At 39.2% G+C, this 10,195-nt stretch overlaps 1 protein-coding gene across 1 annotated transcript; it reads right to left on the reverse strand.

The window, feature by feature from the left end:
• Positions 1-2,053: 2,053 nt before the first annotated feature.
• LOC102209466 (sodium-coupled monocarboxylate transporter 1-like) lies at positions 2,054-9,352 on the reverse strand. The gene is made up of 17 exons (XM_013910860.1): positions 9,052-9,352; positions 8,813-8,932; positions 8,144-8,209; positions 7,992-8,043; positions 7,811-7,878; positions 7,397-7,435; positions 7,005-7,120; positions 6,470-6,610; positions 5,554-5,683; positions 4,588-4,676; positions 4,300-4,409; positions 4,125-4,192; positions 3,905-3,991; positions 3,322-3,536; positions 3,046-3,146; positions 2,865-2,953; positions 2,054-2,784 (listed from the first exon to the last, which is right to left on the reverse strand). The coding sequence occupies exons 1-17, from the start codon at positions 9,268-9,270 to the stop codon at positions 2,665-2,667; spliced, it is 1,830 nt and encodes a 609-aa protein (XP_013766314.1). The 5' UTR covers positions 9,271-9,352; the 3' UTR covers positions 2,054-2,664.
• Between the last annotated feature and the right edge of the window lie 843 nt (positions 9,353-10,195).

Raw genomic sequence — 10,195 nt, forward strand, 5'->3', positions numbered from 1 at the left:
CATGTGAGTGAACTCTGTGTCAAATACTGAGCTTCAGTAAAGATTCAAGTTGCAGTTATTTATATGTCCTGCCACCTTAAATCTTCACTCAAAGACAAGTATCTTTGACAGTGTATATGTATTATATTTAACCTCCTAAGACCCGAACTCTTCCATGACATGCATTTTTAATTTCTCTTTGATATCTGGGCATATTGGTGCCTGATGAATGTAAAAACAGAGAATTATCAGTTGTTGTTTTTTTTTACCTTATTTTTGTTTTTAAGAACAATAAGAGCCACATATGAGGATATTTGTTTAAAATATTTGATAGAACAGTGGCAGTATAATGTCCTTGTACGTGGATATCAGGCCCATGTAGAGCAAAATTGAGTATTTTGGTCTAAATAACCCAAAATGTGATGTCCACATATGTGGACGCCAGGTCCTAGGAGGTTAAGAGACAAATGTTCCTTCAGTATGTTGGCATTACTAAATTTGGCTCAATGCTTACATATATGTATAAAAAGAAAATGTACGAGCTGTGATAACTGTGTCTGATAGAATGAAGAGTAGACTGATATATTAAATATTCCTTTATTGGGTGAGAAAATCAGACCCTGTCATAACTGCTTTAAGTCATACAGAATAGACATCAGAGCCTTAAACAGGCTGACTTCTGCTAAATGGGTCAAACTGGCCCTGAGTACTTTCTCCCACACTGAAAACACTGGAATGATGAAATCATTTGAACATTATCTAATAAGACTGATTCAGGACAGACAGTTAGTTATGTTAAACTTTTCTAGCAGTCCTTCACAAACAGGGAACAGTCTGTCTATTCTCTCCATCTGTCAGCTGCTGCTGGCTCTTCCTCCTCCTCTTCCTCACACACTGCTGAGTTTGTCCTGGTGGATCATCAGGGGTGCAAAGCCTCACAGATGATGTGCAGCAGTGGGTCCCTCAGTCTGTCCTCACTCTGGACACTTGCAGTCGTCACACATGGAAATCAAATGTGTGATAAGCTGCAGGATTCAAACACAAGTGTAACTTATAAACACATGTTCATACTTTTATTCCACAATCAGAGAGAAAGAAACAGAGAGAGAGTGCAGGACAGACAGACAGGTGACAGTCTCAGGTGTACACACTGCTACACAACAGCACCAGAGAAGCAGGATTTAGTGTTTGTGTTATTACGAGTGTAAACAAGAAGAGTTCCCAGATGGTGCAGTGGACACATGTGTGACTCCTGTGATTAAAGCATCTTTCTTTCAGCTTAACGAGTGAACCGTCAGCTCGTTTAAAGATGTGTAAGATGTGAGCCTTATCTTGGTGACTCCCATTTAGACCAAAATTATATGGCCAATTGCATTTTTCATATAACCTTTGGGATCTCCTGGTCTAACAACACTTTCAGTCAAAGGCTCTTGGGACACTTTTTCAATCCTTTGCGGCATCAAGTCTAGATGTGGCTCCTTACAGAGCCAAGTTTCCAGCTATAAGGTTGCCCAAGTCTGTGATTAGTACCCCGTACAGGACATCAACTCTTACTCTCAATGTTACCATATTTATATATATATTAAGCGGAACTTAATCTAGAAACTGAGGCTACAACCACTTTAAAAATATTTTTAATAAGATTACAATAGAAGTGAGAATTTAATATTTTTTTTATAAGCAGTCACACTAATGGCCACCACAAAAAAAATGCAGGTTTAATGCACTTACACACATTTAATTCACTTTTAAGACCTAAATGCCACGTTTGTTCAGAAGAAGGGAAGAAGTAAGCAGGGTAGCCTCTGCAGAACTGCATGCACATTGGACATGGGGCTCTGCCTTATGGGCCACGTGGCACGGTGCATGTTCTGTCCTCACTAAGTGTTGTCCTCGTGAACGTAGACCCAGCTATACAGACAGCTAAACACTCTCCTAATCAAAATCCAAGGAGCAGGCCGATGTGTTGAGTTGGATGATTTAATAAGGAAAAAAATGTGAAACTGTTGACAAAACCAGAAATAAACCAATAAAAATGTTGTATCAATATAAAATATAACAAACACATATTCAAAGATATAAGAACACTATATTTATCTGCTTACTGAGTGGAATATGGTTGGAATATGGCATTTTGCAGTTAATTTGATGAATTTTCACTGCGCTCTGCTGTAGCCCAGGAAGACAGAGCTTGAAACATATCAGCATGGCATATTGGCACAATAGTAACATTTTCCACCAAGACTATGAAGATAGTTATTTTACTCCCATGGCACACAAGGGATCACACTGGAGAGAACCAGGCTGAGAACCTAGCTGTCTTTTCATGCCTCCGAAGCAATTCAAAAATACAGACTCTAATCAATTTAATTACATGTAATTTTATTACATAACAATATGTTAACTTTAATGGAATCTGATTACATGAAAAATGATTTAAAAACTTTATTACTTAAATAAATAGACCTTTGATTTTTATAGATTTCTGTGGCGTCATTTAAAATTATTGCTTCATATTTATTGCTGATTGATCAGTACATAATAACTATTGCACAATTTAAATTCACACAAGTGCTAGTCTGCATTTGCAAAAAGTCCCACCACAATTCCTCTTCTACATTGCATTTCCTGTATAAGATCATAGAGAAACAAAGAAGCTTATACTTTAAAAAAGCAGCTACATTCTTAGGTGGAAATGCTGCTTTGTGGCAAATCCAGCTCAACATCACAGAAAGCAGGATTAGGATTGCCAAATGTCTTCTTCCTGTCCTTTTTCAGATCAAGCTTTCTTTTTCGTCTCATGGCCTAAAAAATGGGAAAACAGGGCAGAAACTCAGTAAGTTAACTTGTCATATATGACATTCGCTTACTGAAGCAGTACTTACTCTGTCTTTGATCAATTTAAACAAGTAGTAAAGACTTGTGTCTTCTTTTGTCAGCCTGAGCCTGGATTCTACATTCAGCTTCCGACCTCCTGAAATGTTCAATAACAACACACAAAAAGCATCAATAACCTCCTAAGAGGACAGCGTTAACCATAGTGAGCTGAATAAAGATGTTATTTACCTGTCAACACGCTGACTATCAGACCCACACTTATAGTTATTATAGTTCCAATTGGACTGAAGTAAAGGTAGGAGACTGAGTACCAGTCTGCCAGCGCAGGCCTGATGATGGGAGTCGTGAAACCAGAAGTGAAATCTTGCTCATACCATCAAAAGAACAATTGTCATCAAGATTTCTAATGTCTACTCATCAGTGTGCTAAAAAAATTTATAAATGTTCATCCAGGGCATTAAAAAAAAAGTTACTTTATGGATCTTTTCTATTAGCTACACTTACTTGCTATTGATAAGTACTGGGGCTGTTGTTGTGGAGCTCTGCAATGTTGGGACATGAGTGGAGGTCCAGCTGAAGCTGTCCGTCATTGTAAAGTTACAGCCTTCAGTGGTCAGTGACAGAGGCCGACTCATTTCAGGGGGAGGAGGGTATATCTGCGCTCCGATGGCCACCCAGAGAGACACAGCCAGCCCCAACACAACACCCGACAAAGCTCCCTGAAAAACATTTTAATGAGTGCAACATGAAAAAGTGTACAGTTCCATAGAAAAAGATACAAAGGATATGCAAACGTTTTAAAGGGACGATTAAAGATGAAGCCTTATTAAATAACAAGGATATACGTAGTATGAAGGTAGATAAAGTACTGTGGGGGTTTTAGCCTCTGTTGCTCTCAATTCAACTTTTTTGAGACGTGTTGCTGCTGTCAAGTTCAAAATGAGCTGTTATTTTTTTTAAGAAATGGCACATTTTCTGGGTCTCTATGGTCTAATGTGACTAAAAAGATTTCCTGAATCATTTTTTTTTAATCTGAATGTTTATTGACAGCCTTTTTTGGAATTAGGTGTAACAGGGATATACTTACTTTTGACGTGGCAAATGGACAGAGAATCCCCAAAGTGAACAGTCCAAGTAAAGGACCTCCAATGACCCCGAATATACTGATGACTGCCTGTTTAGAGGAAAGCACATACCAGCTAAGCTGCAGACGGCATATTCTATCATTAACAAATGCATAGATCCTGTAATAGTTTTCCTTTCTTGATTAAATAAACCGTGGAGTTTACACACTGACAGATTTGTACCTGGAAGATCGGTCCTAGAAGCGAGGCCAACCCAGCCATCCCAATGCATAAAACTCCATACAGGAGGCCTGCAAACAATAATGGTAAAATATTGGGCGTTCATTTGTTAATAATTTTTCATAATTGCTTTTTAGCAATGCCAGTCTTAAACTGAACACAATGATTATCTACTTACTCGTTCCTTTTGAGATCCAGGCCAGTTGTCTCTCTGACATGCTGGCATATGGTTTGATTAGATCTTCCACTGTCACTGCAGCCAGTGCATTGATGCTAGAAGAGACTGTGCTATGGGTTGGAATAGTAGGAAACCCAAGAACAGTCGAGTCAAAAACAAGGCACAATACAACTAACCTGCCTTTTAGATAGCAATCACAGCATTATACTGCAAGCTGCTACAGTAAACACACTAAATTCTCATTGTGTACTTAATCTGTTGAAAGTATTATCTTAAATATTCAATAACCTTAAAGATCCACTAAATGCTGCTGCCACAAACAGACCAGGAAGGCCAGGATAGTCTCCCAAGACGTCCATCACCAAATAAGGCATCAACTACAGAGGAACAGTGAGACTGGGTTAATGGATCAAGAGGGCCAGAGAGTCATACTTTATACAAACTACTGATAATGGTGATATTAAACTGTCAGTTCAATAGTATTCACACAGTTAAGTAGCTACTATTTACTATTGATTAGTAATATTCAAATTTTTGTTACTTTGTAACTTTTGTTACTTTTGTAAGGTTTTATCACTGATAAGACACACCCATGATTTCAAGTACTGTTTATTCAAAGATGATAGTGTCTCAAAGATTAACACAGGGTGTACTTTGGCACTGGTGCCATTACACATTTTTCATAACAATAGTGAGTCTAACTATCAAATGTTGATATAAGGGCCTTGGTTAGGACATTTTCATATTACAGTTTAATGAAGTGAATTCTCAGTCTTGAGATGCTCCTTGTTTCTTTAAATGCTGCTGGGAAAAATGGGAAAAAAACCATAAACCACGACTGTAGTTTTCTGTAGTTTCTTGGGCCTACCACTTTTTTATCATCTATTTGTCCAGTTTCCCAGTTTCCACCCAAAAGAGCACTCTGCACACCATGCTGAGATGAAGTTTCTGACTAGTAGCTCTTTGAAAATGACCTTGTTGGTTGAAAAATACTATTTTTTGCCTGACAAACTGTGTTAGTTTTGGGTTTAAGCTAAAGAAACTAGGAAAATGATGTGTTTTTGGCACAAATTTCTGGTAATAGAGTGCCTAAAGATATAGTTTAAAATGGGTTCTTACTGGTTTATTTCTCAAATTAGGTGCCTTGATGCTTGTTGGGGCAGTTATATAAGAACTATAAGAAGTAATATGAGGTAAACTTTCTATCATGCGTGAGTGTAATTTGTTACAGTGTAACTCTCAGCTATGTCATACCTGATCAAGTGCAGAAAGCAGTCCAGATGTCCAGGGGTCGCAGCTTTTATAGATTGAGTAAAGACACATTCCCGCAAACACTGCACACAACAGTATCAACCACAGACCTAACAGGTTGATGAACAAAGAACTAAAGAAGAAAACAGAAAATAAATGTACTTGCATCCATTTATTTATATAAAAAAAAATATTTATATAATATATATTTTTTTTTTTATTATTATTATTATTTTTTTAATATAGCACCAAATTACAACAACAGGTGCCTCAAAACACTTTATACTGTAAATACAATATACAATAATACATACAGAGAAAAACCCAACAATCACATGACCCCTATGAGCAAGCGCTTTGGCAACAGTGGGAAGGAAAAACTCCCTTTTAACAGGAAGAAACCTCCAGCAGAACCAGGCTCAGGGAGGGGCGGGGCCATCTGCTGCGACCGGTTTGGGTGAGGGGAGGAAGACAGGATAAAGACATGCTGTGGAGGAGAGCCAGATTAATAATAACTAATAATTAAAGGCAGACAGGTATATGAACATAAAGTGACTACAAAAGGTGACTGAAGAAGAAACACTAGACCTACTGCAGCATAGGAATGAAGGATTCGGAGTTACCTGATTCAGCCCTGACTGTGTTTTATGAAGAAGGAAAGCTTTAAGCCTAATCTTAAAAATACAGAGGATGCCTGTCTCCTGAATCCACACTGGAAGCTGGTTGCACAGAAGAGGAGCCTGAAAGCTGAAAGCTCTGCCTCCCCGTCTTTTAAATATGGATGAATTTCTATATTAGTCTCTGCAGTGTAACATATGACGGACCGCTAACTGGCATTTTTAAGGCAAGCTTTTTGTTGAGAAGCCCCCACCACCACCACCACCACCATACATACATCGTGCAATAAAACAAGACTCACAGTCTAGCATGAGCAATGCTCTTGCAGGAGATGTATCTCTGAACCTGCGACTGGTTGGTCCCATATATACTGGTCCAAAGAAATGTCCCTCCAATGGCAACAGTCCAAAAAGTGTGTCTTCTCAGAGGGTTTGTATCAAAGCTGATGAGACATAAAAAGGGAGAAATTTGAGTTTATTGATTGCTTCTGAATTCAAGAGGCTGGTTAGCTAATCTCCAATGTGCACCATTCACAAAAATGTGCTTTAAAGGAGTTTACAACAAGTGAAATCACTGGCAGTACACTAGGAATGCTCCACAGTATGAGACATTAAATTTCCACAGAACTGCTACGGTGCTTAGCTGCATTTGTGGAAAGAATTGTTCTTATTGCTGTGTATGTATATTGTTGTTGATTTAGTGATGATATACTGAGTCAACCCATAGCATGAAAACTGTCACTGTAAATTAGTGTTACTGTTCCTCTTCTGCCGACAGTTGACTCTTTTCCTGCTGCTAAATTGAACGTTCATTTTAATGTTTTGGTGAATACTCACTCCCAGAAGTTGATTCTCCCTCCGTGTTGTGAATCTGAAAAGATGTTGATGACTCCACCTTGTAGGATCACAGATGCGATGATGACAGACAGGAAACCTGCGATCATTACACCGAGCTGGAGGAAAAAAATACCACTTTTAGTTTGCTTATTGAATGTTGATGGAAACGGTGATAAAAACTAGCGTTTGACTTGTAAAGAAGAGCAGAAAATGCTGGTGTTTTGAATGAAGCAAAACACCAGCATGCTGATGTGGTGTGCAGTTACTATTTATGAAACACCAGTGTACATTGTTGTCTCTCCAACCACAAGCAGCATGAGGCATAACGGGTGAGCTCTGATTTAGTCAGTACCACACCAACCACCTTGTTATTATTTTCCCGAGGAGCCTACCTGAAACACGTCTGTCCACACCACTGCCTTTAGACCACCCTGTAACAATGCAGACCAAAGTCAGATTTCACAAAGGGCTGCTGTATATTTCCATTTGGTGGTATGACTCTTTTAGACCTTCAAGAACCAATAACTGCAGATATAATACTGATTACAATTATTGAGTCAGACATTGCATTAAAAGAAGGTTGAAAAACTTCCACATGTGCATGAGTCTAGGGAAGCTTAAGTAGTGCACACTTTCTGAGGTTTCCTAGGTGTGCAGAAGTGTATCATCATGATGACACTGGGATCCTTTGATCGATGGTGATCGGGGCTGAGCTTGAATGAACATCATTATTTAATCATTCTTGTCAAAATGCATTTAAAAAATTGGGGACCGCAGAATTCATTCAATCAAATTTTGTTACATACCAGTGTGCAGTAAAATGTACAGACCACTCCCGTGGAAATGACCGCACCCCACAGATTCATCCCGGTCACTGAGGAATGAACCACTGGTCAGTCAACTGGATAAAACCGAGTACGCGTAAGTGCCCTCGTGCAGGAATGTTTTATGAATGTGACCACTGTGTTGGACCGCAAGCAAACATACCTTGGTTTAAAGCAAGAGCTGGAACATAAATGACAATTCCACTGTAGAGGATCTGTCACAGGAAAAAAAAAAGTTCCCCGAGTGACTGATATGTGGTTTTACCTACACAGGTCAAAACCCTGTAATTATGTGTAGACAGGCCTCTTACTCACTGTTTGGACAATGAACAGCAGTGTGCCCAGCAGACGGGTTGCTCTGTTAAAACGCAGCTCCAGATACTTCGTAGTGACAGAAGTAGAGAGACAAGATAAAAGTCTGAGTAAGGTGATGCATTTCTATCAAGTCATAAAATGTTTTCGTCTCATGTTTACAAATTAACCAGCGCCTTAAAGTCGAACCCAATCACTCCCTTTACTCCTCTTTGGTTTGAATCTATCGATAATCTGTTTTTCATCTCCATGCAGCATAGTTCATGACATAAAGTGAGACAAAAGCAACATCTGAAACTTGAAAAACACACACCATAATGTTTAGTAGCCGGGGCTCTCTTTACAAACCACTTTCGACTTTCTTTGACTTTTACCAAGTTACTTGGCCATATTGTATTTTATCTATCTCAGTCCACAAAAACGACGTGCTCTTTATTCTTTCAGTGTCATTCTTGTTTTGTTTTTTACCAAGCCTAACACAGGCCTTTTGTTTGCACAGTAGTGCAACAGTGATCAAATGTCTCTGTCCCTTTCTCGATAACAGTTCAAAATTATCTTTCACATGTAGACATTTCATTCCTGTGTAAACAGAGTCTGGTGGAATTGCAAAACAGAAATCAGACGATCCACACAGCACAGCGCTGAAAAAGGGGGAAGAAAAAGTACTCTTACCTCAAAAGTGCTGGTGATTTCCAGCTTGTAGAAGATGGGGAGGAAGACCTCAGATGTGATCAGCATCGCCATTAAATAGGAGAGACCGTAAAATCCGATATTGGCTCCGTATTGGTAAACCTACAGAGGGATTGTATGAATCATTGTAGCTATTTAAAAAAAAGAAAGTTCAGCCTTGCTTCCATTCAATAACCGTCACATTTTGGATTTGTCCCTTGTGAATCTGCGTTTTACCTTACCTCAGCTGGAAAGGACAGCACTGTGATGGCTGACATGAAGCTGGCGGTCAGGGACAGGGAGACGGGCAGAGCTGTCAGCTTGCGGCCTCCAGTTAAAAAGTTCCCGGGGTTTCTCCGGCTCCTGTCCACCCAGGCGTAGTAGATCCCCACAGCAGCGGACACCACCAGCATGAGAGCGAACACCACATAGTCCGCCAATGCGAAGGAGGTAACTGCCATTTTAGTCAAAGTTGGAAACAAAGCTTTGAGATTTATTCAGGAAGTTATTCAAACCTCCCCCATGTGTAGAAGTCCTGGCACATCACCATCTCACTGAACACTGAGCTGAGAGCAAAATCACACCGCTGTGGGTGTGTGTGAGGGAGGCAGGGAGGGAGGGAGGGAGACAGGTGGATATAGAGAGAGAGTCAGTTCCAGGGAAGTACAGTAGCTGCAATATATGAAAAATCCACAGGCCAGCAAATATTTGTGATATCAAGTCTTCGTGACCGCAGAAAAAGTGTTTTTTATCAACCCCATGCTTGTGTTTCAAGAGGTTTTTTTTGGAGAAAACTGTGTGTTTTTGACAATGTTTTCGCCTTTTTATACTTCAATTTGCAGAAATACACACTTAAAAAATGATCATGCCACTAACACAAGAAAATGAGTTTTAAATTAAAAATCTATTGCAGTGTGTCATAGAGACAAACGTTTATTATGTTTATCTTGCTCCTCATTGTTGCTGTTTCAGTATAAGAAAAAAGCCCCTCTTCAAATCATACTAAAAACACTACTGTCCACCAATGTAACAATAACCAGAGCTAGCAGAGCGTAACTTTTTGAGCGTGTCTGAAGAGTCTGTGGTAGGTTTTGATAAGGGATACACAGCTCAGAATTCAGCAAAGCAGATAAAAAGAGGGAAGGGACTTGAGAAGTTGTGTAAAGTGTGATTTTACTGGCAGTTTTGAGAATGTGGACTAGATTTTGAAAGTTATGGGACTGGATTTTTCTGGATTTGAATCCTTGTTGTTGCTGCAGCACCAGAGTCAGCTGGGCTACAGTTTATCAGACTTTATCTTTATCAAACCTTGTGTGGGATTCATTAATCATTTCAAAAATAGGAATATAGCAATATTCATTTTTCTAGAGTAGACTATGATATAAA

Source organism: Pundamilia nyererei, unplaced genomic scaffold (assembly GCF_000239375.1).
Source record: "Pundamilia nyererei isolate P.nyererei 1_Seehausen unplaced genomic scaffold, PunNye1.0 scaffold00050, whole genome shotgun sequence".
Lineage (NCBI taxonomy): Eukaryota > Metazoa > Chordata > Actinopteri > Cichliformes > Cichlidae > Pundamilia > Pundamilia nyererei.